The 27,989-nt window shown below is 38.2% G+C and overlaps 1 protein-coding gene across 2 annotated transcripts in view; it reads left to right on the top strand.

Annotated features, from left to right (window-relative positions):
* The window catches only part of ABCA13 (ATP binding cassette subfamily A member 13), a 437,440-nt gene that overhangs the window by 175,552 nt on the left and 233,899 nt on the right, over positions 1 to 27,989 (top strand). For both annotated transcript variants that reach the window (XM_064366685.1, XM_064366686.1), the window contains exons 32-35: positions 17,482 to 17,596; positions 21,126 to 21,455; positions 23,292 to 23,361; positions 25,616 to 25,747. In XM_064366685.1, coding sequence (XP_064222755.1) covers positions 17,482 to 17,596; positions 21,126 to 21,455; positions 23,292 to 23,361; positions 25,616 to 25,747 — 647 coding nt within the window. The remainder of the gene's footprint in view (positions 1 to 17,481; positions 17,597 to 21,125; positions 21,456 to 23,291; positions 23,362 to 25,615; positions 25,748 to 27,989) is intronic.

Here is a 27,989-nt window from a genome sequence, read left to right as displayed (position 1 = left end):
GGCCACTGTTATTTCCTCTACTGCTTGTCGCCTGCTTCAATTCACATCACCCTGGGGTGGGTTCAAGAGAAGGAGAAATGGAGCGTGCTGGGCCAGGCTGAGTGATGGCTCCCGCGAGGCGTTGCATCTGGACTTTGACATGTCTTGGGCAAAGTGGAGAGTGAAGAGTTGACAGCCACTCATGCTTGAAATGTTGAATTCCTGCTTAAAAAAATCAGCTTGATCCACAACAGACCAGTGAGAGGACCTTTCATTTTATTTTATTTATTTATTTATTTTTTATTTTATTTTATTTATTTTTTTTATTGCATTTTAGGTTTTGGGGTACATGTGGAAAACATGCAAGATGTTGCATAGGTGCATATGTGGCAGTGTGATTTGCTGCCTTCCTCCCCTTCACCTATATGTGGCATTTCTCCCCATGCTATCTCTCCCCAGCTCCCCACCACCCGCTGTCCCCCCGACTTCCCCCCAGCAGACCCCAGTGTATAGTGCTCCCCTCCCTGTGTCCATGTGTTCCCATTGTTCAACACCCGTCTATGAGTGAGAACATGCGATGTTTGATTTTGTGTTCTTGTGTCATTTATCTTCCTTGGGCTTTACTTCAGGTAACCTTATTAAATACCTCACTCTTCCATTTAGTCAGTAGTCATTGTTCTTAGCAGAAATTCCCATTCCTGATTGCTCTTAGAGCTCAGAGCTGCTGGAAGCCCCCTCCATTGCCCGCAGGCTCTGTCCTGTCTCACCAACACAGGTAATTTGTTGGTGATACCAACTGTAGTGGGAAGTAGAATAAAAATCCTCGTTAAATTTTATAATTCTTCATTTTCTCAAGCCCTATACAGCTCTTATAAACTTATCTCCTTGCTGGGCAGAGGAGGATGGTTTCTGGTTAAAACCTCAGTGAATCGTTTCTCCAATTTGTCTATGTTCTTTCCCTCAACAGAAGCAATAGTAATCTCTTAAAATTGTATCATATTAAAAAAATCTCATTTATCCTCTAAGAACCTTAAAAATACAGCAGAAGAAATTGAGACTCTGATAAGTTATTTCCCCCAAAGTCTCACAGGTTCTTAATGCCCCTCACTCCTCGAATAAACTATCAATTGCCACTTGCTACTTTTAAGCACTTCGTGAGAAGCCTTGGTCACTTGACTGCCTTTTCACTCCAGTGTATTTGAAAGTCTGGCATGTTTTCGGCTGGGTGTGGTAGCTCATGCCTGTAATCCCAGCACTTTGAGAGGCTGAGGCAGGCAGATCACGAGGTCAGAAGTTCAAGACCAGCCTGGCCAATATGGTGAAACCCCGTTTCAACTAAAACTACAAAAATTAGCTCACGCCTATAATCCCAGCACTTTGGGAGGCCGAGGCAGGTGGATCACGAGGTCAAGAGATCGAGACCATACTGGTCAACATGGTGAAACCCCGTCTCTACTAAAAATACAAAAAAATTAGCTGGGCATGGTGGCACACGCCTGTAGTCCCAGCTACTTGGGAGGCTGAGGCAGGAGAATTGCTTGAACCCAGGAGGCGGAGGTTGCGGTGAGCCGAGATCGCACCACTGCACTCCGGCCTGGGTAACAAGAGCGAAACTCCGTCTCAAAAAAAAGAAAAAAAAATACAAATATTAGCTGGGCATGGTTGCATATGCCTGTAATTCCAGCTACTTGGGAGGCTGAGGCAGGAGAACCACTTAAACCTGGGGGGCAGAGTTTACAGTGAGCGGAGATCATGCCATTGCACTCCAGCCTGAGTGACAAGAGCAAGACTCCATCTCAAAAACAAGCAAAAAAAGTCTAGCATATTTTCTTATATCCTAGCCAGAACTCAGATTCAAGCAGTAGTTCATAACCTTGTTTGGTGGGAGTTTGGAAATATGTGAGGTGTTTTGATGGTAACAGTGGGGGCCAGTATATGTTTAGTGCCTGAGGGCCAGAGGTGACAACTGTTTTGTAACAAATGGCACTGTAGTGTTCAATGAAGAATAGTCCTAGCCAAATTCCAAAACACCCTAATTTAGATCCACTGTTTGCTTTGCCTCTGATAAATTATTTCAAGGCCTTCATCATTCACGTATATAGTTATTCCTCTAATCATCTATGTAAAAACATTTTGTTTTCGTATGTTTCATATGTATGACACACATTATTCTATGCTGGGATGGATGCAGAGATGAGCACAATGCAGTTCTTGAGGTCAAGAAACTCACTGTTTAATGCAGTAGTCAGCGTACATTCATAACTAATAAGGGGTGAGAAAGGAGATACAGACCCTTTAAAAGTGGCAGCACTGGGTTGATCCCAATAGGCTTCATGCCTTCCTCTACCAAGTAAAATATAGGAGAATTTCTTGGTAGAATTTTTATGACCTGTAATTCTGAATTAAGTTCTCAAAGTCTCCTTCTTCAGATATTTTAGATCCTGACGGTACATCTCACCTTCTAAGGTTATCTGATCTCTTTCGAGCTTCCTGGATCCCTTTAGAATCTTAGACTCGGAATGATGACAGAGCTGGGATGAAAAAACTGCATTTGGGTGCCAGCTTTGCCACTTGCTGCTTCGCAAGACCTTGGGCCAGTTTTGCACCAGTTTTGAGTGTCAGTTTCCTTACCTCACACGAGGTATTAATTGCTGCCTGCCCAGCGTGCTGGGTTGTAGGGCGCAGTGAAGCTTCTTGCTTGAGGAGACCCTGGGACTTGTGAGGGGCAACATCAGGCACTGTGAGTGGGTGGGATGCTCTGAGTGGCAGCTCTCTCCATTCTTGAACAGTTTCAAACGTAAGTAAGTTCTTCCACCTACTGACGCGGAAGATCAATACAGGTCTGATGTTCTTGGATGGTGTTAAGATTCAAAGAGGTAGGGATGCATGCGACTATCTTCCCTTCTCCCTGGCTTTTCCAAGGGAATTGCAAAAACCAGGAACAATAAAATGAATGAAAGCCAATGTTCCTCTTTGTTTGTGGTTAGGGAAGTGCACTTACTTGCATGCATGGCTCTGGCAGTGGCTGAGTCAGGAACACCAGAGTCTTAAATGCCACTTGCTCCACCTTCCCTGACCTCCATTCCCCTCCAATTCACAAATCACGTCAGACTCTAGCTGGCTGTGTTGCGGAAGGCAGCGGAAGACAGAGAGCTAGCAAGTGACAGGGGTAACATCAATCTGTGCCTCTGGTTTCATGAAAAGGAAAGGGAGGATGAAGGGAGAGAGAGAAAGCAGAGGCCAAATGCTCTGGTCCTGCTGTTCAGCAACTGCCCCCTGCTGTGTCCTTTCTCCCCAGGATTGGTGAGGACAGGTTCTGGGCAGTAGTGGTGATGAGGGTTGGTGGAGAGGGGCAGGGTAAGGGCAGGCAGAGGCCAGGCTGACGTGAGAGGCGATGGCTGGAAATTTGCCATTTCCCTGCACTTGCCTCAAAGTCCTACATCCTGAGCAAAAAAAACAAAAAACAAAACAAAACAAAAAACCCAGCTGATTTCTTATGGTCATTCTTTCTATAGTAAGACTGGTCCAACACGCCCATCACTTTTTTGTCATTGCACTCACTGATAGTGTTGACAGAGGCAAGTAACAGATCAAATTCCATGAACGAGGCTTATTAAAATGGAAACCAAGGAGGTCCACCTGCAGAAAAAGCAATGCTGACAATGTTTATGAAGATCAGAGTATCTCTTTAGAAAGGCTTAAAGAAGTAAGAGAGTTTAATTTCCTAATGGTAAAATTTATAGACAGTTCTTTGGTTTGGGTTCCAGAGAAGGGAAAACATACGAGGAGATTCTAGATTTTTAGTTTGATTCATGCTCTCCTGATAAGAGGAAAATTCTATTTCTTAGGTCAGTAAGACATCCTTGACCTTTGTGTCTTTTTAATTTTTAGTTTTATAAACAAGTAGTAATCAAGAGTGAAGAAAATAGTGAAAATAATTCACACTTAATATCCTGTTCTAAAACTACGTTTATTTATTTATGTTTTGTTTTGGGATGAGTCCCAACGGCATTCTTTGCCTTTGTGATGCATGTTTTACCAACTAGAAATCGCAAAATCTTGCCAAGATTCAGCCTGAAAATTTCTGTGCTACATATTCATCTAGGAACTATTTATGGAGCGCTCACTGCATGTCACACACTATAATTGCACGACATATGTAGTAGGGAAAGATGTAGTCCTGCCTCGAGGAAGGTTGGAGAGAAGGGATTGTTAGGACTGTATTAAGAAAAGAAAACCAGCCTGGACAGCATGGCAAGACCCACTCTTTACAGAAAACAAACAAAATTAGCTGGGTGTCGTGGTGTGTTCTGTAGTTCCAGCTACTTCGGAGGCTGAGAAGGGAGAATTGCTTGAGCCCAGGAGGTTGAGGCTGCATTGAGCCCAGATTATGCCATTGTACTCCAGCCTGAGCAACACAGTGAGGCCCTGTTTGGAAAAAAAAAAAAAGACAAGAAAACTACGAATGACTGAAATCTGCTCTGCTGTCACCCTGCTCTCATGGAGACCCCAAGGGATCAGAGCAACTCTTCAGAACTTGGTACTCAGTGCAGTTGTTGTTGGTGATACATAATACATAATACTTCAACTTTAATATGAACCTTTTCCAATTATTAAGATCCTAGATAGGAATTAAAGTCAAAAAATGAAATCATCTTATCCTCTCCCTTTTCCCTATTCATCCTCATTCATTTCCTCGCTTCGTAAGGTTACTCCTCTATAACATGCTGTCTTTTTCTTTTTTTTTTTCTTTTTTTTCTTTTTTTGAGACGGAGTTTCACTCTTGTTACCCAGGCTAGAGTGCAATGGCGCGATCTCGGCTCACCGCAACCTCTGCCTCCTGGGTTCAGGCAATTGTCCTGCCTCAGCCTCCTGAGTAGCTGGGATTACAGGCACGCGCCACCATGCCCAGCTAATTTTTTATATTTTTAGTAGAGACGGAATTTCACCGTGTTGACCAGGATGGTCTCGATCTCTTGACCTCGTGATCCACCTGCCTTGGCCTCCCAAAGTGCTGGGATTACAGGCTTGAGCCACTGCGCCCGGCTGTCTTTTTCTTTAGTTTTAAAATTCATGATGTGCAAGTTCTTTCTTTCTTTTCTTATTTAACTTCCATTTTTACAAATAACCATATTTGGACTTAATCAATTCTCTCTTTTGTCTCTTCTAACTTATTTCTACTTTTATTACTTCCTTACTTTTATGTATCTTCAACATGTTCTTTTATAATTTGAGACTAATGTTTAATTCATTATTTTTAGTATTTTCTTACATATTTGTAGTTAAATATAATATTAGGTACCTAAGGTAATGACTTTTCTTTCAACCACTACCTTATGTCCCATAGATTTCATTTGTAGCTAATAATTTATTGTTTTCTAGATGCGTGCAGTACAGGTTTCTATTTTTTTTTTTTACCCAAGAGCTATTTGAATAAAACTTCTTTTAATTTCCACTTGGAAATTCTCAAGAATTTTAAACATATGAAAAACTATGTTTACGCAGTATACTTGTAATAAGAAACATACAAATTAAATCTTCTCTGTGATAGCATGTTTTTACATATCAGATGGACAAAATACAAAATTTGCAACATATACTAAATTGCCAAATTCTGTTGCTAAATCTTAATTTCTGAATTGCAATCAAAATATTATTCTTATTATTTCTGTTTTGGTATCAAGTAGTATATAACCTACTTTTGTGAATAATTCATAGACACTTGAAAAATAATTTCTAATTCTCTATTTTAGGGCAGAGAATTTGATTTGAGCTAATTTTGTTATTTAGGATTTTTCTATCCTTAATTTATGTCCTTGTGATCTGTCTTAGACTGGGATAGTAATTCTAGTCCCCCATTACTTGGTTGTCCCTCTCTCTTTTTCCTGTGGAGTTTGGCTTTTGAATTTTGGTGGTTTGTTACTGTGTGCATGACTATGAATAATTGTGCTCTGGGTCTTTTAATGCTTTGTGGACATAACTTTACCTTGTATGATATTGAAATGGTAAACTCTGCTGTTTATCTCTGTTTCTTCACTCTTTCCTCCTCTTCCTCCTCCTCCTTCTTCTCCTCTTCTTCTTATTTTTCCTCTTCCTCTTCTCCTTGCCTTTTAATGTTTCTATTTGCTTGATATGCCTTTGCCCATCTTTTCATTTACATTTTTTCTGAAGTATTTTGTTTCAGGTGTGTCTCTTGTATGCATTATATAGCTTCTTATATAGGTGGCATTAATTCTTTGATAGTATAAAATGCAAATATAAATATATATATTGTCTTACCTCTATCATATTTTTTATGCTTGTAATTTTTCTTTTAAGCTAATATTTAATAATGTTTTATTATTGTCTTAGTGGTTACCTTACAGTTACAACTTTATGTAAGTAATATAAACCCTTGTTTTTTTTTTTTTACCACAAGCAGTAAAAACTTAAAATATGTTCTCTTATTTCATCATATACTTTCTTTTGTCCATCATGCAATTTTAATTGGTATTGTTAATCTTACTTAATGTCATCTTTTGTACTGTTAAAGACACTTATACTAATATGCTATGTTTGCCAATATTTTAAAAAATAGTATTTTAGTTTGGCATACACCAACTTTTTTTTCCTCTCTGTCTCATTCCCCCTTATCCTTCCATTTGTTTTTCATATCACTTCTGCATTTCAGGGAATAGTAGCATTTCCAATCTGTCTTGTAATCTTAATTCCTACTTTTGTTTGAGCCTTGCTTTTACGGGAAAATGTATTCATTGCTTACCATTAGCCCTTTCATTGTAAATTACCAGTCATCATTTGGCAGGATGAAGTTTGCCATCTAGTAATTTCTTTAAGATGCTCTCATAATATTACCTGAATTATGTACATAAAACTCTTTGTAGCAATTATATTTGAAAGACAGCGTTGGGAGGAAATAGGGGAGGGACAGCGGGGGGTGGGGAGTTGGGGAGAGATAGCATGGGGAGAAATGCCAGATACAGGTGAAGGGGAGGAAGGCAGCAAATCACGCTGCCACGTGTGTACCTATACAACAATCTTGCGTGTTCTTCACATGTATCCCAAAACCTAAAATGCAATAAAATAAATAAATAAATAAGTAAATAAATAAATAAAAAAAAAAGACAGCTTGGCTGAATATAAAACCCTTGGCTCATTCCTTCCTTAAGTATCCTGTAAAAATAGTAACTCTATTGTCTTTGGTCTTGAATGTTACTATGGAGAAATCTGAGGCCACCTTGATATTTTCCCGCTTTTATATGACTTTGTAATTGTGACAAACTGCCAGTAGCTTGAAAATTCAATAAATTTTATTAGGGTATGTTTAATTGTTGAACATTCTAGGACAATTTTCTATAATGACAAGATAGGTTCTTTGGATGTGTAGATTTGAATTTTTTTAAATTGAGATTCTTCATTATTCTAGCTTTGCAAATTTAGAAATATTTAGTTTTTCTTTTTCAGGGAGTTTAATTGCCTGCATTTCTTTTCCCTGTGTTTCTAATCAATAGATTTTTATGTTTTTAAGAATTCTTTATTTCTGTTTCCTTTAGTTGCATTTCTTGCATCTATTTTCTATATTCCTTACTGTATTTTGTGCAGTATCAATTTGGCTTGTGTTTCTTCTGATTTTATTCTCCTCTGCCTGATGGTTACTTTTTTCCATCTATTTTTTCTAAGTTCTTTCAATTCGCATTTTCTATCTTTCTGCTACTTTATCATCTCATTAATTCAATCCTGTGGTGCTTCTTATAGAGGGACTTGCTTTTTTTAAGTTGTTTAAATATGTTTAAATTGAAACAAAAAGTATTTCGCTATTGTCACATGTTCAGTGTCATCAACTTTTTGGCATGGGTTTTTCACTTGTTAGTAATTGTGCAACTCTCAACCTCTTTTTATTTCTTGCACAAATGTTGTGCTTAATTTTTGTTACCATGGTTGTTACTCATCTGGGATAAACTGGATATTCCTGCCCAGGTATCTGCAAGAAGATCCTGTTGGTGGTGAGGACCAGGTGCCATTAATGACCACACAGCTCAAAGGCTTACTTTTCCATTGCCACAAAGATAAAGTGCTTCCTGAAAACATATGGATTCCTCACATGGCCTTCTGTCTTCTGTTTCCCTGGAAATAGGGTCTAGGAGCAGGTGTGGCTTCTCACACTACTTTATTTATTTATTTATTTACCTTTCTATTGATACACACTAGTTGTTTATATTCATGAATTATTTGTGATAATTGCATACATGCATACAGTGTGTAATGATCAAATCAGGGTAAATGAGATTGCTATCACTTCAACGATCATTTCTTTGGCTTAGGAATATTCCAAAGCCTGTCTTTTAGCTATTTTGAAATATAAAAGTTATTGTTAGCTACAGTTCCCTTAGCGTGCTATTGCATGTTAGAACTTATCCCTTCTCTCCGTTTGTACACACTAACCAACCTTTAATTATCTTCCCCTCCCCTCTACGCTTCCCAGTATCTGGGTAACTCACCACTCTACTTTCTACCTCAGTAAGTTCAATTTATTTTTAGCTCCCTTGTATGAGTGAGAACATATATTTGTTTTTCTGTGTCTGGCTCATTTACTTAATATAATGTCCTCCAGTTCCATTCATGTTGCTCCAAATGACAGGATTTTATTCTTTTTAATGGCTGAATGATAGTCTAATTTTTATATATGCCACATTTCTTTATCTTTTCATCCGTTGATGAACTCTTAGGTTGATTCCTTATCTTAGCTATTGTCAATAAGTTTGCAGTAAACATGGGAGTCCAGATACCTCTTTGATATACTGATTTTCTTTATTTGAGATATATACTCTGCATTGGGATTGCTGGGTTATATTGTAGTTATATTTTTTAGTTATTTGAGGAAACTCCATACCTTTCTCCACAGTGTCTCTACTAATTTTCATTCCCACCTGACAAAGTATGGGCTTTCCTCTTTCTCCATATCCCCCACAGCGTCTGTTATTTTCTCTCTTTTTGATACTATTTTAAATTGGGGCAAGACGATATCTCATTGTGGATTTGATTTGCATTATCTTGATAATTCATGAGGTTCAGCATATTTTTGTACAACTGTTGGCTGTTTGTGGGTCTTTTTTTTTTTTGAGAAATATTGATTCAGATCTTTTGCCTATGTTTTAATTGGATTATTTGGGTTTCTTGCTATCCTATTTCCTTGAGTTTCTTATATATTCTGGCTATTAATCCCTTGTCAGATGGATAGTTCGAAACTATTTTCTCCCATTCTGTAGGTTGTCTTCACACTTTGCTGATTGCTTCCTTTGTTCGCAAAAGCTTTTAAGCTTGATGTAATCTCATTTGTCTATTTTTGCTTTTGTTGTCTATGCTTTTGAGGTCTTACCCAAAAAGTCTTTTTCCAGAATCAGTGTCCTGAAGCAGTTCTCTGATATTTTCTTCTAGTAGTTTTATTGTTTCAAGTTTTACATGTAAGTCCTTTAATCCATTTTGAACTCATTTTTGTATATAGTGAGAGATAAGGATCTAGTTTAAGTCCTTTGCATGTGGTTATCCAGTTTTCCCAGCACCATTTGTTGAAGAGATAGTCCTTTTCCCAATGTATGAACTTGGAAACTTTGTTGAAAATGAGTTGACTACAAATATGTGGATTTATATCTGTGTTCTTTATTCTGTTCTATTGGTTTATGTGTCTGTTTTTATCCCAGTACTTTGCTGCTTTGATTACTATGGTTTTGTATTAAATTTTGAAGTCAAATAGTGGGATGCCTCCAGTTTCCTTTTTTTTTTTTAATTTTTTAATTTTTCTCAAGATTGCTTTGGTTATTCTGGGTCTTTTGTGGTTCCATATAAGTTTTAGGATTTTTTTCCGTTTCTATGAGGAATGTCATTGGTATTTTAATAAGGATTGCATTAGCTCTGCAGATTGCTTTGGTTAGTATAGATATTTCAACAATATTAATTTTTAAATCAATAAGCATAGGCTATCTTTTTATTTTTATGTCCTCTTTAACTTCTCACATCAATATTACATAGTTTGCTTTGTAGAGATCTTTCACTTCTGTGGTTAAATGGAATACCTGATATTTTTTATTTTGGTAGCTATTGTAAATGCGATTGCGTTCTTGATTTCTTTTTCAGATCACTGGTGTTAATGTATAGAAATGCTACTGAATTTTGTATGTTGATTTTGTGCCCTGAAACTTTGGCTGAATTCATCTATCAGTTCTAGCAGGTGTTTGGTGAAGTCTTTAGGTTTCTCTAACTATAAAATCATTTTATCTGCAAAAAAAGAAAATTTGACTTCTTTCTAATTTGGATATCCTTTATTTATTAGTCTTGCTTAATTGCTCTAGATAGGACTTCCAGCATTCTGTTAAATAAAAGTGGTGAAAGCTGTCTTGTTCCAGATCTTGGAAAAAAGGCTTTTAATTTTTCCCCATGCCATATGGTATTAGCTGTGGATTTGTTATATTTGTTCTTTATTTTTTTGAGACATATTTCTGGTATACCCAGTTTGTTGAGCGTTTTTGTCATGAAAAATGTTGAATGTTATTAAATAGATTCTCTTTTAGCATCTACAGAAATGATCATAAGATTTTTGTTCTTGATTTTATTAAGGTGATGAATCATGTTTGTTGATTTGCATATGTTGAACCATACTTACATTCGTGGGATGAATCTCATTTGATAATGATTAACAATCTTTTAAATGTGTTGTTGTATTTGGTCTGTTAATGTTTTGTTGAGGATATTTCCCTTTATATTCTTAAGAAATATAAGCCTGTAGTTTTTTTTGTTTTTTTTTTTCAATCATTGAGGCCTTGTGTTGTTTTGGTATCAGGGTAATCCTAGATTTATAGAATGAGTTTGAATGTACTCTCTCCTCTTCAATGTTCGCAATAGTTGGAGTAGAATTGGTATTAATTCTTTAAATGTTTGGTATTATTCAGCAGTGAAGCCCTCAGGTCCTGGGCTTTTTTTTTGATGAAAGACTTTACATTAGAGCAGAAATAAATAAAATGGAGACTAAAGCAAATAAAAAAGGTGAACAAAACAAAAAGCTGGTGTTTTTATTGTTTTGTTTTTCTTTTGGTTTTATATTGCCATAATTGACTTTAGGAAATTCTTTATAAGAATTGTTTTCTTGGGCCAGGAGCGGTGGTTCATACCTATAATCCCAGCACTTGGGAGGCCAAGGCAGGCAGATCACGAGGTCAGGAGTTTGAGACCAGCCTGGCCAAAGTGGTGAAACTTAGTCTCTACTAAAAATACAAAAAATTAGCCAGGCGTGGTGTCTTGTACCTGTAGTCCCAGCTACTCAGTAGGCTGAGGCAGGAGAATCACTTGAACCCAGGAGGTGGATGTTGCAGTGAGCCGAAATTGCACCACTGTGCCCTGGCCTGGTCTACAGAGTGAGACTCTGTCTCAAAAAAAAACATTGTTTTCTTAAAAGACAATGAAAATTTATAAATACATTTTTTTCTGAATACCTGTTGTAAAACATTAATCAATACTTAAAGGTAGAATTAAAAATAAATCTCCCATCCCTGATTGTGAGCCGGTTTCCTCTCTCTAGGACAGTAAGTAAGAATACTTTTTTTGGTGCATCCTCCAGGAATATTCTATGTGTAAGTACCATTTTATATGATTTATTCAGCATTCATTCAATACACACTAAACACAAACATTAGCTCACTATGAATCTTTTCTGTACTTATTTGTTTTACTTAATGGTATCTAGTGGAGAGTTCTGTATCTTAGGCTATATTGGCCTCATTCTTTTTTTTCTGTGCAAATATATGTCATTATGTGAATATAGATTGCATGATGTTTTATTTAGTGAAGGCTCTAATTGATGGATATTAAGTATGTTTTCCATATTTTTAAAATATAATTTTAATTTTAATGTTAGATTCAGGGGGCACATGTGCAGGTTTGTTACATGGGTATATTGTGTGATGCTGAGGTGTGTGGGATGCAGTTGATCCTGTCACCTAGGTAGTGAACATAGTACCCAATAGTTAGTTTTTCAATCCTTGTCTCCTTCTTTTCTCCCCCTTCTAGTAGTCCCCAGTGTCTATTGTTACCATTATGTCCATGAGTACCCAGTGTTTAGCTCCCACTTATAATTAAGAACATGCAGTATTTGGTTTTCTGTTCCTATGTTAATTCACTTAAGATAATGACCTCCAGCTGCATCCATGTTGCTGCAAAGGACATGATATCATTCTATTTTCATGGCTGCATAGTATTCCATGATGTATATGTACCACCTTTTCTTTATCCAGTCCGCTGCTGATGGGCATCTAGGTTGATTCCATGTCTTTGCTATTGTAAATAGTGGTTTTGAACATGTGAGTGCCTGTGTCTTTTTGGTTGAACGATTTATTTTCTTTTGGATATATACCCAGTAACGGGATTGGGGGTTTGAATGGTAGTTCTGTTTTAAGTTACTTAAGAAATCTCCAAACTACTTTATACAGCAGCTGAACTCATTTACATTCCCATCAACAGTATAAAAGCCTTCCCTTTTCTCCACGGTCTGGCCAGTATCTGTTGTTTTTGACTTTTTAATAATAACCATTCTGACTGGTATAAGATGGTATCTCATTGTGGTGTTGATTTGCCTCTCTCTGATGATTTGTGATGGGGAGCATTTTTTTATGTTTGTTGGCTGCTTGTATGTCTTCTTTTGAGAAGTGCCTGCTCCTGTCTTTTGCCTGCTTTCATTGGGGTATTTGTTTGTTGAATTGTTTAAGTTCCTTATAGACTGTGGATATTAGATATTTGTTGGATGCAGTCTGTGAATATTTTCTCCCATTCTGTAGGTTGTCTCTTTGTTAATAGTTTCAAAGAGGTGTTTTTTTAAAAAAAAGATAAACAAATTCAATAAATTTTTAGCTAGATTAAGAAAAAAAGAGTGAAGACTCAAATAAAATTGGAAACAAAAAAGGAGACATTATAACTGATACCACAGAAATACAAAGGATCAGTAGACACTATTATGAATAATTACACACACACCAATAAATTTAAAAATCTAGAAGAAATGGACAAATTCTTGGACACATATAACCTATCATGATTGAGCAATTAAGAAATACAAAGCCTGAACAGACCAATAATGAGTAATGAGATCAAGGCAGTGACAAAGCTATCCAATTTAACATGTAACTTGACATCCACCTAACACAATCTGTTGTATGTATTTTGCCTCTCGGAGTGTGCTGCTTGCTTTTAAGAAGTGTTTTCTTTTTTTTCTTTTTGGAGACCGGGTCTTGTTCTGTCACCTAGGTTGGAGTGCAGTGGCACAACTAGAGCTCACAGCAGCCTCAATTTTCTGGCTCCAGTGATCCTCCCATCTCAACCTCCCAAGTAGCTGGGACTACAGGCATGTTCCACCACATCTGGGTAATTTTTGGATTTTTTTGAACAGATGGGGTTTAACCATGTTACCATGTTTTCTAGGCTTGTCTCAAACTCTTGGGCTCAAGTGATTTGCCTGCTTTAGCCTCCCAAAGTGTTGGGATTACAAGTGTGAGCCACTGTATCCAACCAAGAAATGTACTTTCAATAGTGCATTCTGAGATCTGCAGAGGGTGGGGATTTGCTACTGAAATCTCTCCTATTTACATTTTTGTGTGAATCTCACATGAACTTAATTTCTTTCTTTCTTTCTTTCTTTTTTAAAGACAGGGTTTCACCATGTTGGTCAGGCTGGTCTTGAACTCCTGACCTCAGGTGATCTGCCCACCTTGGCCTCCAAAGTGCTTGGATTACAGGCGTGAGCCACCACGCCCAGCCGAACTTGATTTCTTAGCACCGTTTTCAAATGCTTCGTGTCTCTTCTAAGCATTTATATAAATTTGAATTTATGTCTTTTTTTCTTCTCTTTTTGATTTTAGACCAATTTCCAGGTGCATATAAGAAATAGTCTGAGTTACATAGCCATGTCTTGTAATCTGTCATCTCCAATTTGTTATTCTATTCTATTTCTACCAAATGACTTCAGTCTGACATGTCTGTGCAGAGTGTCTGGGTGTTCTCTTGTATCTGAGGTAGGTGCTTCAAGATTTTCAGGGTTAGGTTGATCCAACTCCAAGCCTCTCATGACTTTCTCCTTTACAAAGCTTCAAGGGATCAACAGGACACACACATGGTACAGAAGTCTGACCTAAGGTGACTTCTGAAGCAACAGCTTAAAAAACAATCTTAGATAATGCTTGTGCATGATGCTTATGGGCTCTTTTGTAAGATTCAAGTTGCTGCAAGAATAGAGTTCAGTAGTCATTGATTCCACTGCCATTAAGTAAAAAAAGCGAAATATGTGAACAAATAGACAAACTTTTTCAACCCTCTTAATAAACTCAGTATTAGTTGTCTTTAACTTTACAGATGATCCAAGCTTCCTCTCTGTGGTAAACTATGTTACTCTGAGAAAACAAATGGCGTTTGTCGGATAGACACGCAGATAGAGTTTATGGCACTTCCTGTTCATAGACTTCTACCTGCTCTGAGCACTACAAAAATAATGCTTTTAAAAAAACCCAGACACAAAACTGGAAATCTAAAAGACTCTGCCTTCTGCAAGCAAACAGTCACTGTATAGCATACAAGTTAACCATATTTAACTTCCTTCCTTTCTGTCTTTTCTTTTCTTTCTTTCTTTCTTTTTTTTTTTTAGAGAGTCTTGCTCTGTCACCCAGGCTGGAACACATTAGCTCAGTCATGGCTCATTGCAAGCTCTGCCTCCTGGGTTCAAGTGATTCTCCTGCCTCAACCTCCTGAGTAGTTGGGATTACAGGTGCCCGCCACCAAGCCTGGCTAATTTTTGTATTTTTAGTAGAGACGGGGTTTCCCCATGTATTGGCCAGGCTGGTCTTGAACTCCTGATCTCAGGTGATCTACCCGCCTCAGCTTCCCGAAGTGCTGGGATTACAAGCATGAACCACCATGCCTAGCCCATATTTAACTTTCAAATGTGACTCGCCAAGTTGACAGCTTGTAAAAGTTGTCTTAAGCAGAAAAGTGAATAAAAACAAATAATTTCCTTTTCTTTGTTACACATTCATGTATTTATTAATAAGTATTTGGCTTCCATTATGAGGCAGGCCCTTGCCAGGCCAAGGAGATGCAGTGGAAGGTCTTCCTTAAGGAGCTTAGATTCTGGTATGAGAGGCAGACATCAAGTCTTGAACATGTTCCATGCTGTTGTTAATGCTATGAAGAAGTTCTGGAGGGCCTCTGAGATGCTATTGCATCAGGGCAAATATCCAATCTGGTCATTTCCCTGTCTTCAGGGCCACTGTCTTTGTTGGGGAGCCCTTATTTCTCATCTCGACTGTTGAGTCTGCTGTAGCCTTCTGACCCCTTGCTTCACAGGCTTCCCCACCTGTAGCCCATAGTCTACATTGCATTTAGTGGTCTTTTTAAAAACAGTGTCCACCTGACTATGTCACCACTCTGTTTTTCTCTCTCCTTTTAAAGTCTTTTCAGTGTACCTTCTTGTTCACTAAGTAAAATATAGAATTTACCCTGACATGAAAGATTCTTGCATGATCTGGCCCCTGCTTATGCTCTGACCCCATCTGCTGCTGTTCCGTGAAGGCCTTGGCTGCTCCTGACCCGTGCTCTGCTTGCTCCCACCTCTGGCCCTGCCCTTTCTTTTCCTTTGCCTGGAGGATTCTTTCGGATACCTGTGTGACTCATTTCCTTACTTCATCTGCTTTCTGCTCAAATATTTTTTTCCGCCGTCTGCTCAGCTGATCACCCTGTCCAAAATAGCATTCCTTCTCACTTTTGGTTGAGCTGGTTCTTTTTCCTCACAGCATTTATCACTACCTGCCATTATGCGTCTCTGTTTTTGTCCTTTCTGTGTTGCTGTTGCAGAATACCTGAGACTGGGTAGTTTGTAAAGAAGAGAAGTCTATTTGGCTCATAATTCTGGTGGGAGGTCCAAGATCAGGCAGCCTGTTTGGTCAGCGTCTGCTGAGGGCTTCATGCTACTTCAACTCATGGTGGAAAGTGTAAGGGGAAGGGGGTGTGCGCTTCACACCTGAGAGGCAACCCTGCTTCGTAACGGCCAGCTCTCTCAAGAACTAATCCAGTACCCTGGGAACTCACCTAGTCTTATGAGAACTACATTGATCTATTCACGACAGTGGAGCCCCCATAACCCAAACACCTCTTAAAGGCTGCATCACCCCTCGATACCTTTACATGGGCAATTAAATTTCAACATGAGTTTTGACAGGGACAGAACATAGCAATCTCTGTTTATTGAATTATTTTGTGTCCCTTTCCACCTGGCTGACTCACTAGAATGAAAGATCTTTAATGGCAGGAACTTTTTTCTCTTTGGCTCATTCATGTATCATCAGCCCAGTAACATGGCTTGCACCTTTGTTTGGCCTCAATGTTGAATACATAATTATTATGTGGATTTAGAGCTCAGAGACTATATGATGGGAAGACAGAGTATCCAGCTTGAGGTGATAATGCCTACATTTAAAGGCAGGTAAAGGAGATGTTGCCAAGCTGTGGGTGCAAAGCTCGGAGTTGTTCTGGAAGCTAAGAGAAAAGAGAGGAGGAGGAAATGACCAGTGTCATCAAACATGTCTGAGAACTGAAGAAGGAAAATGACTGGGATAATTCTCATTGGATTTTGAGGCATGACTGTCACTGATGCCCTAGATGAGAGTCATTTCAAGTGTGTATTAGAAATGGAGCCCAGTTAGAGTAGGTTGAAATATGAGTGTTGGAAAAATGGAAAGGAAGACTTTCATTTGCCAATTTTCACATGTTATAGATGATAATCTATGATCAGTTAATATCAATAATTGAACATAGATAAGGGTCCCTATTAAGTGGGAGAAATGGTAGGTATGGATTAATTACCTGTTTTGCTCCAACCTGCTTTGCCTATGGCAGGTGTCAGAGAGTATTGGGGCTGGGCTGTGGCTATCTGAGAGACCTTGAACCAGTTGTGTCTCTTTCGTGGGTTCTTTCATGAGTTTGCACACCTACAAAATAAGCACACCAATCGTGGCTGTCCTACCTAAGTCACAGGCATGTAGAAATGACCAAAGGAGGGCCAGGCACAGTGACTCACACCTGTAATCCCAGCACTTTGGGAGGCCGAGGCGGGTGGATCATGAGGTCAAGAGATTGAGACCATCCTGGTCAACATGGTGAAACCCTGTCTCTACTAAAAATACAAAAAATTAGCTGGGCATGGTGGTGCATGCTTGTAATCCCAGCTACTCAGGAGGCTGAGGCAGGAGAATTGCCTGAACCCACGAGGCAGAGGTTGTGGTGAGCCAAGATCGCACCATTGCATTCCAGCCTGGCTAACAAGAGCGAAACTTCATCTCAAAAAAAAAAAAAAAAAAAAAGAAATGACCAAAGGAGACATCACTCCTGAAAGTGCTTTGTAACTTGGAAGAAAAATGTAAAAAATCAGTAGAGTCATTTTGCTTGCCTCTGGATGCTGACTGAATTATGCCTTTACAGATTCCTGAACAACGTTGGTTTCTTTTTTCCACTGATAATGATGCTGACGTGGATGGTGTCTGTGGCCAGCATGGTCAGAAAGTTGGTGTATGAGCAGGAGATCCAGATAGAAGAGGTAAATATTCTTAAACCTTGCTGGGAGGCAAAAACAGGGAGAGTAGGGACTTTAGAAACAGATCTTGTCCCATAACTAACCTGAGCCTCTCTGTTTTGCTTTCCTCTCCTCTGCTGGAGTTCTGGTGTACAAAAATAGCTGAGCCCCTGTCTCAGAAAGATGATTTTATGTTGAAGTCTGAAACCATGCCAGAGTCTAACAGATATTTTCCATTGACATGAAAGAAAACCAAATAGCCATATGAGATTTCAAGAACAAATCAATGTTCCTCATTCAGCAACTTTTAAATAACCCAGAAAAACATAGCAACAGATTTCCCATCTTAATTTATGCTTAGAATTTTTTATGTAAAGGCCTTGCAATTTTTGTTGTAATACTGTTATAAAACTTGAAACTATAATAACTTAAAATTTTTTTATTTTCATAGAGTTTTTCGGGAACAGGTGGTGTTTGGTTACATGAATAAGTTCTTCAGTAGTCATTTCTGAGATTTTGGTGCACCCATCACCCTAGCGGTGTTCCTTGCACCCAATGTATAGCCTTTTATCTGTCACCACCCCCCATCCTTTACCGTGAGTCCCCAAAGTCCAATGAATGACTCTTATGCCTTTGTGTCTCATAGCTTTGCCCCTACATGTGAGTGAGAACATATGATGTTTGGTTTTTGCATTTCTGAGTTACTTTACTTAGAATAATAGTCTCCAAATTCCATCCAAATTGCTGTGAATGCTATTATTTCATTCCTTTTTTATGGAAGAGTAGTTTTCAATGGTGTGTGTATATATACATTTTCTTTATCCACTCATTGGTTGTTGGGCATCTAGGTTGGTTCCACATTTTTATAATTGTGAATTGTGCTGCTATAAACAAATGTGTGCAAGTATCTTTTTCATACAATAACTTATTCTCCTCTGGGTAGATATCCAGGAGTGGGATTGCTGGTTCAAACAGTAGATTTACTTTTAGTTCTTTAAGGAATCTCCACACTGTTTTTCATAATGGTTGCACTAGCTTACATTCCCACCAACAGTGTAAAAGTTTTTCTTTTTCACCACATCCATGCCAACATCGATTATTTTTTGATGTTTTGATTATGCCCATTCTTGCAAGAGTAGAGTGGTATCACATTGTGGTTTTGATTTGCATTTCCCTGATAATTAGTGATAATGAGCATTTTTCATATGTTTGTTGGCCATTTGTTTACCTTCTTTTGAGAATTGTCTATTCATGTCCTTAGCCAACTTTTAGATGGGATTGTTTATTTTTTCTTGCTGATTTATTTGAGTTCTTTGTAGATTCTGGATATTAGTCCTATGCTGGATATATAGATTGTGAAGATTTTCTCCCACTCTGTTGGTTGTCTATATACTCTGCTGATTATTTCTTTTGCTGTGCAGAAGCCATTTAGTTTAATTAAGTCCCGTCTATTTATCTTTGCTTTTATTACATTTGCTTTTGGGTTCTTGGTCATGAAGTCTTTGCCTAAGCCAATGTCTAGAAGCGTTTTTCTCATGTGATTTTTCTAGACTCTTTATGGTTTCATTAGATTTATGGTTTCATTAGATCAAAGACTTTTTTTGGTTCCATATGAATTTTAGGATTGTTTTTCCTAGTTCTGTGAAGAATAATGGTGGTATTTTGATGGGAATTGCATTGAATTGCAGATTGCTTTTGGCAGTATGGTCATTTTCACAATATTGATTCTAGCCATCCATGAGCATGGCATGTGTTTCCATTTGTTTGTATTTCTTTTTGCAGTGTTTTGTAGTTTTCCTTGTAGAGGTCTTTCACCTCCTTGTTTAGGTATATTCTTAAGTATTTTCTTTTATTTTTTGTAGCTATTGTAAAAGGGGTTGAGTTCTTGATTTGATTCTCAGCTTGTTCACTCTTGGTATATAGCAGAGCTACTGATTTTTGTACATTAATTTTGTATCCTGAAACTTTGCTGAATTTATTTGTCACTTCTAGGAGCTTTTTGGAGGAGTCTTTAGGGTTTCTAGGTATATGATCATATTGTCAACAAACAGCAACAATTTGACTTCCTCTTTACTGATTTGTATACCATTTATTTCTTTCTCTTGTCTGATTGCTCTGGCTAGGACTCTCAGTACTATGTTGAATAGAAGTGGTGAAAGTGGGCATCCTTGTCTTGTTCCAGTTCTCAGAGGGAATGCTTTCAACTTTTCCCTGTTCAGTATAATGTTGGCTGTGGGTTTGTCATAGATGGCTCAGACCATGCTCCACTACATGATAGTGGAGTAAAATTGAAAATCAACTACCAAAGGAAACCTCAAAACCATGCAAATACATGGACATTAAATAACCTGCTCCTGAATGGGTCAATAATGAAATCAAGATGGAAATTAACTGAACTAAATGATAATAGTAATACAACCTATCAAAACCTTTGGGATACAGCAAAAGCGATGCTAAAAGGAAAGTTCATAACATTAAATGCCTACATCAGAAACTCTGAAAGAGCACAAATAGACAACCTAGGGTCACACCTCATGGAACTGGAGAAACAAGACCAATAGAAACCCAGCAGAAGAAAAGAAATAACAAAGATGAGAGAATAACTAAATAAAATTGAAACAAAAAATACATGTAAGTTTTTAATCCATCTTGAGTTAATTTTTGTATAAGGTGTAAGGAAGGGGTCTAGTTTGTCTAATTCTGTGAAGAACACCAGTGGTAGTTTAATGGGATAGCATTGAATCTATAAATTACTTAGAGCAGTATGGCCATTTTCATGATATTGATTCTTCCTATCCATGAGCATGGGATGTTTTTCTATTTGTTTGTGTCCTATCTTATTTCCTTGAGCAGTGGTTTGTAGTTCTCCTATAGTGGAAGTCATTCACTTCCCTTGTTAGCTGTATTCCTAGGCATTTAATTCTCTTTATGGCAATTGTGAATGGGCATTCATTCATGATTTGGCTCTCTGCTTGTTTCCTGTTGGTGTACAGGAATGCTTGTGATTTTTGCACATTGATTTTGCATCCTGAGACTTTACTGAAGTTTCTTATTAACTCGAGCTTTTGGGCTGAGATGATGGGATTTTCTAGATATAGGATTATATCATCTGCAAACAGAGACAGTTTGACTTCCTCTCTTCCTATTTGAATACTCTTTATTTCTTTCTCTTGCCTGATTGTCCTGGCCATAACTTCCAATATGATGTTGAATAGGAGTGGTGAGAGAGGGCATCCTTGTTCTGTGCCATTTTTAAAGGGGAATGCTTCCAGCTTTTGTCCATTCAGTATGCTATTAGCTATGGGTTTGTCATAAATGGCTCTTTTTAAAAATTTAATTTAATTTAATTTTAAGTTCCAGGATACAAGTGCTCATGAAAATCAGATATCAAGCTCTAGGAAGCAGCGTCCTTCCCAGGGCCCTTCACAGGGCTGAATTTGCAAGCAAGCAGATTTACCTTTCCACTGGTCCACTTTCTTTCTCCTGCCGTCTGATCTGCTCTTCCTCAAGTATGCATGCTGTGATAACCCTGGGTTTTCTCTCTTTTTGATAGTACATGCGGATGATGGGAGTGCATCCAGTGATCCATTTCCTGGCCTGGTTCCTGGAGAACACGGCTGTGTTGACCATAAGCAGTACTGCTCTGGCCATCATTCTGAAAACAAGTGGCATCTTCGCACACAGCAATGCCTTTATTATTTTCCTCTTTCTCTGGGATTTTGGGGTGTCAGTCATCATGCTGAGCTACCTCTTGAGTGCATTTTTCAGCCAAGCTAATACAGCGGCCCTTTGCACCAGCTTGGTGTACGTGATCAGCTTTCTGCCCTACATAGTACTATTGGTTCTACATAACCAATTAAGTTTTGTCATTCAGACATTTCTGGTAAGTAAATTGTTTTGTCAAAATACAAAATGAAACAAAACTGTCATCTATCTAACAGAACAAAACCTACCACCCTCACCTGTTCAATTTGTCATGTTCATATCTACATGGGCTTTTGGATAACTGCCTTTTAAAATCTTACCCTTAAAGGCAAACCATTGAAATTGCAGTGTTTTTGCTGCACAGCAGCACCTTAAGAATGTCCAGTTTTTATGTAACGGAGACTTTCTGCAGACTCTGGAAAATAAGCAGCATCTTTAAGGAAGCATATAACTTTATTTTCTCTTTCTTTCATGCACGGAAGGAAATAGATTTCTAAAGCTGTTTTAGAAGTTAAAAATAAGCATTTTTGAAGCATTATGAATTACATCACATTAAGTGGAAAAATCTCTCTGTTAGCAATGTCAGAGTCACTCATCCATTTAAAATGTACCTCCTAAAAATGCATGATAACACTATCAAGTCTGTAACATCAAATATATAGAACATACAAATGTATTCATTTTTTGTGACAGTTGCTGGCAAGCACAGTGCCTGACACATAGTAGGAACTCAAAGTGAGGGTGAACACATCGCTATTGAAACAATCTCTTTCAGGGAGCCAGTGGCATCACTTGCACTGTGCTCAAGACTTTATTCTCCCTAAAAGGTCAAGTGACTTCCTAAAATTGCAGTCTGCTGAGAGATATGACAGAGTCATTATCTCTTAGAGACTTTGGGGAGGTGTCAAGGAGACGTAGAACACAGGGATGCTCAGGGATATTTAAAGGCCCTTGAAAGCCCTTTAGTCCAGCACAGGCTTCATGACAACTCCAGTGCTTCATTCACTTACTGGGAACAGAACACTTTCTCTGCTCATTTAGGGCCGAGAGTAAAATATTTTATGAAAGCCAAGTGATTTTTCTTCAACTTTAAAAAATAATTTAGAGCTCTCTGGTTTCTACTAGCCATATACACACAACATAGATATACATGCATAATGAAAAAGTGGTTATATTCCATCAGTATTTTATCTATTGACATGTGTTCATTGGTTTTGATTAGCTTATGTCACATTTGTACAAACTCATAACCAATAATTTTAAGTTAGTGTTAATTAGGTGTTTTCAGGATAATTAACACAAGTGGGACCAGTTGGGGTCCTTCCCCATATTTTCCTTACACATAGAAAAGGAGTCATTCATGATCTGACCTAATTTTCAAATGCTGCTATTTTTAGTTTTACTTCAGTCCTTATATGTGTGGGTTCTATGCATACAAAATTTTATTTTCTTTTTATATATTAAAATGTTTTCTAGCAAGTAAAAAAAAATCTAACTCTGGTACATTGTATTGTTTGATGTAAGATTTTTTTTTCAGTGGGGTTTTGTTCTAACATAAGACCTCTCCACTGAGATAAAATAACATTTTTCTTCAATACACTTTCTTTCTAGTGTAGAATAGTGTATGTATTCCATCAGTCAGCCTACAGTGTGCTTCAGGGCATTCACTTAATAATAAAAATAGTAAATTGCTCTATTCCGTTTTTCACTGTTTCGTGTTGCACATTTCTGTGTATGATGCATTGGATTTATGACACTTTAAGCATCTCAGTGAACAGAAGTAATTCATTTTAGCGTTAAAAACTAGCTTGTTATCATGCTTTTCAGAGTGGACTGACATTCTAAGTTTTTCAGGTTAAAATATTTAAATGTCTGCCTGAAGCAATGGCTGGGTGTCATCAGAATGAGAAGTTGTCACAGCTTCTCTCTTTGAGTTAAGCGTTGTGGATTTTCTGTGGTTCCTATCAAACACTAACGTGCAGTTTTTCTCTTCACTCCATGAATCTGTGCGCAGTGCCTTCTCTCCACAACTGCCTTTGGACAAGGAGTATTTTTTATTACATTCCTGGAAGGACAAGAGACAGGTAAGATGAAGGCATGTGTAAAAAGTGACTCTCAGTGAATCACCTTTTTGAAAATTAATAATTAATTGCAAGTGATCCAGCTGGAAGTCTTCATTGTCAAGTAGAGCATTCAGAATGAGATGGGTTGTTTTTGCTGTTGTAAACACCTCCTACCATCTGGTGCCCCTACTTTTGAGAGCAATCAGGAATAATCATGGCACCCCTTGCTTTAGATGTTATCCAGGTCAGCCACCCAGCCAATGCTTGGGTCTTCCTTATACCACCCCTGACGTCTGGTCAGGTGAGTGACTGTCTAAACCTTCCAAGAACAAGGTATGCAAATATGTCCATCTGTTAGACCAGGGGTTCCCAACCCCTGGGCCATGGAGCAGTCCATCCCCTGTTGGGAACTGAGCTGCACAGCAGGAGGTGAGCAGCAGGTGAGGGAAAGAAGCTTCATCTGTATTTGCAGCCATTTTCCATTGCTCACGTTATCACCTGAGCACTGCCTCCTGTCAGGTCAGCGGGGGCATTGGATTATCATAGGAGCCCAAACCCTGTGTGAACTGTGCATGCAAAGGATCTAGGTCATGTGTTCCTTATGAGAATTTAATGCCTGATGATCTGTCACTGTCTCCTGTCACCCCCAAATGGGACTGTGTAGTTGCAGGAAAACAAGCTCAGCTCTGAGGTTGGGACCCGCCGTGTTAGATGATTGTTGACTTGAGATCTGTCTTCCTGGATCTTCTACCCGTGTTTTCTAGTGCCTCCTTTCTAATGATCGCTTTCACATGACAACCATCCACATATTTGTTGGCTCTCATTTTTACTCCTAGATTTGCTAGATCATTCCTGGAGGTCAGGATCCAGAAATAGGTCTAATCAGCGTAAAATAGAGTGCAATTATCTCCTACCAATGCATCCTAAAATGATTTTCTAAAAATCCATTGGTAGCATTTTTTGCTTACATTGAGAATTTGACAACTAAAATTCTAAACCACAACAGACATATATTTCTTAGATATTTGTATAGTTTTGGGGGGTATGTTTTGTAAACAGTAGTAAAACACATGCTATAAGTAAAATTTGACTCCAGCTATTGTCGTATTAGCCAGTTAATTTGTACTGGTCTTTCAGTTCTTAGAGTTTTTCAATAAGACATATAAAAATGTTCTTTTACAGATGAGTAATCCTCAATGATTTCTTCTAACTAATCTTTAGAATAAATTGAATCAAGAAGATAGAAACAAGAAATGGTCACTGTTAGACCATTTGAATATTTTGTTCTAAATTCCAAGTACACAATGATTAAAAGATATACTTTATTGAGCTGTAGCCTAGTACCATAGGGAAATTTAGAAAGGGGAATATTTTTCTTAAATTATATGTTAATCCAGAAGTAAATCACAAACATATTGTATAAAAATACTAATTCTTTCCCACCCCAGTTATTATATTTCCTATTTATATATTTTTCAAGAAAACAGAGAGTTACACAGTTTAGAATTTGGGTTCTCAAGGATAATTTTTAAATTTTTTTTCCAAATGCTTATGTTCCTTAAATATAAAGTCCTTCCTAGTTGGGTAAATAAAATGAGATATAAGTAAGGTGACCTTTAAAACTTTTTAAACCATCCAAATACCCATCAATGATAGACTGGACAAAGAAAATGTGGCACATATACACCATGGAATACTATGCAGCCGTAAAAAACTATGAGTTCGTGTCGTTTGTAGGGACTTGGATGAATCTGAAAACCATCATTCTCAGCAAACTGACACAAGAACAGAAAACCAAACACCGCATGTTCTCACTCATAGGCGGGTGTTGAACAATGAGAACACGTGGACTCAGAGGAGCATCATACACTGGGGGCAGTTGGGGGAGGCTAAGGGAGGGACAGTGCGGGGTGGGAAGGGTGGGGAGGGATAACATGGGGAGAAATACTGGATATAGTATGCACCTATGCAACAACCCTGCATGACCTGCACATGTACCCCAGAACCTAAAGTAAAATAAAATTTAAAAAAAACTTTTTAAAGTATTAGATATTAAAATGCAGTTAACAGTCACCCCACCTGATATCATGGAAATAGATGTAAGATTGCGCAAGTTAACATTTCATTTGAAGAGTTATGGCCAATGGTATTGACCTTCCTTTTGTTTTAGCTGTATTCAACTTTACTTGAGCTTCCAGAAGTAATGAACTTATTGTGACAAAATCTACCATAAAAGAGCTTGTGCAGTTCTAACTGACCTTTTTCTTCCTGCTAGGGATTCAGTGGAATAATATGTACCAGGCTCCAGAACAAGGGGGCATGACATTTGGCTGGGTTTGCTGGATGATTCTGTTTGATTCAAGCCTTTATTTTTTGTGTGGATGGTACTTGAGCAACTTGATTCCTGGTAAGAATTTTGTACTTTATAAGATAAAATAAGTTTTTAAAACAGTTTTAATTAATATGCATAAATATTAAGATAACCACTTATTCTTTAAGGAAGAGTCAGAAAGGGAAGTCTTAGGTTATGTTTTAAAAGTAAGTGTACATTCTTGAGAAAAAATGGATGCTTTTGTTTCCCAAGTGAAATGCCAAAGGCCAAGTGAGGGGTTAGCCAGGATGAAATTAGCATGAAAACCCACCAAGCCCACCAACCAGCTTCCAACAAGTGGGCTTCAGTCTACACAGAAATGATCCTGCTTTCCCAGATAGAGTGTTTGGGGAAGGCAGGCATGAGGGGTGAGGATGAGAGAGTCTGGGGGCCCATGGTGCTGCAGAATCCTAGACAACAAAGAGGTCAGATGGGGTGGGAGTGCTCAGAATGCCTTGGGCAGAAAGTCACTCCTAGTGGGGGTGCAAGGGCCAAGTGCTCAGCCAGCAGCAAGTCAATCGGTGGCAGGACCTGGGGAAAAGCAGGCAGAGCCCAAAGGCAGCTGGATAGGGTGGGCTGGGAGTGAGGGACTACCTCCAACCACAGGGCTTTCAGTGTTGTCACAGACATGGGGTTTCCCAAATATGGCACACTACTCTGGTGTGGCAAGCACGCCCCAGAGGTCTGGAGGACAAGTGTATCAATGGCAGAAAAAGGCCACTAATGGTGATGGGTTTTCCTAGCTATCTTGGGAGGAAAAGAGGCATGCATACCTTTACCTTTTTGGTTCAGGCCCAAAAGAGCAAAAATGGCACTTAAAATTAATTTACTTTATAAAATTATTTTATTTTTTAGAGATAACACTTTGACGGTGGTGTATTTTCTTGCTGAAATTACTTGTGACTCTGGTTCTATGCTTTTCAAAGCAAATGGCATCAAATTAAATTAAAATTAAAAATGGAAAAGAGAGTTTCTAATCTTATACAAATGAAAATGGAGGGATAGAAGGAAAACAAACGCAATTCATTCTGTTTGTGAAAACACATTCCACACTTGGAGAGCTCATGCACCATTTAGGGATGGGTAAACATAAAAATAATATGGGTCACTGAAAAGATTATTTTACATAAAAGTAGGAATATATGGCCCTCAAGAGATAGAGAGAGAACATAAATTGGAAATGTGATTTATTTAGGAAAAACTTAGACTGCATCATCTTGGTACTTTGAATAAAATTTAAGAAAATAAAATTTAAGAAATAAGATTCTAAGAAATAAGAGATAAAAAAATGAGAAGGCCAAGGTTTCAAGGAAACTGGATGAGAAGCAGTTGACTATTGAAAAGAAGCAAAAATAAGAAAGTAATGTTACAAAATACATTTGTGATGTCAATTTACAATACAAAGACCAGCAAAAAAGTCTACTCTCTGCAATGTTGAGATGAAGATAAAATGTGTCCCAGGACCCAAAATGATCTGATTTCTCCCTCAACCATCAGCACCTGAGGCAAGAGGCTCCTGGGGCAATATTTTTCTGCATTATAGTAAAGCAAATGAACATTGTGTTCAGCTGAGACTTTCCCTCCAAATCCCACTGTGGAATTCCAAATTGAAAAAAGAGACTAAGCCTTGAGATGGATGTCAGGTGTGCAGAGGGCTCACTTTCTAGGTCATATTTGAAGGGAAGATACGTGGAGATACATTCATGTAGAAAGGTAACTGAGCTCAGAAAAACAGTGATGGTGAGAATGTCCCCACCAGTGGGACAGTATTGAATCATTCCCTATCCTGTGGGTCAGGGGATGATCGACCAAGCTGGTGGCTTTTAAGAAGAGATTTTTTTCTAAGAGTTCAATGAGTTCAATTTGAGGCTCAGAGGAAATTTAAAAAAAAAATTGTTTTCTTCAGGAAACCAGGAGATTCAAATGCTAGATTTGGTAATCTTTTGGAAGTACCTTGGCCATTGGAACCATGCTGAACCATGTCACATTTGGAACTTTCGTATATTCGACTGGCGGAACCATCACTCCTGTTCCTTCTTTCATTTCCTCCTGTCCTTCCATTTCTTCAGGCTCCTAATTCCCTGCCTTCCCATTAAGCGAAGGTTAAACCAACAATCCACTATCTTCATACACTCACACTGCAATCCTGCAGTCTCACCTACGGCTCATGGTTAACTTCTACCCAATATGTTAAACTTGAGCTACTTTGGAATCAGCGGTTACCCTGTCACATCCAACTGGGGAAAAAGATCTGCTGACTTTACTTTGCAAATCTCTC

The sequence above is a fragment of the Aotus nancymaae genome, unplaced genomic scaffold (assembly GCF_030222135.1).
Source record: "Aotus nancymaae isolate 86718 unplaced genomic scaffold, 86718_ANA_hifiasm-v0.15.2.pri h1tg000065l, whole genome shotgun sequence".
Classification (NCBI taxonomy): domain Eukaryota; kingdom Metazoa; phylum Chordata; class Mammalia; order Primates; family Aotidae; genus Aotus; species Aotus nancymaae.
This window is presented reverse-complemented; position numbering and strand designations above follow the sequence as displayed.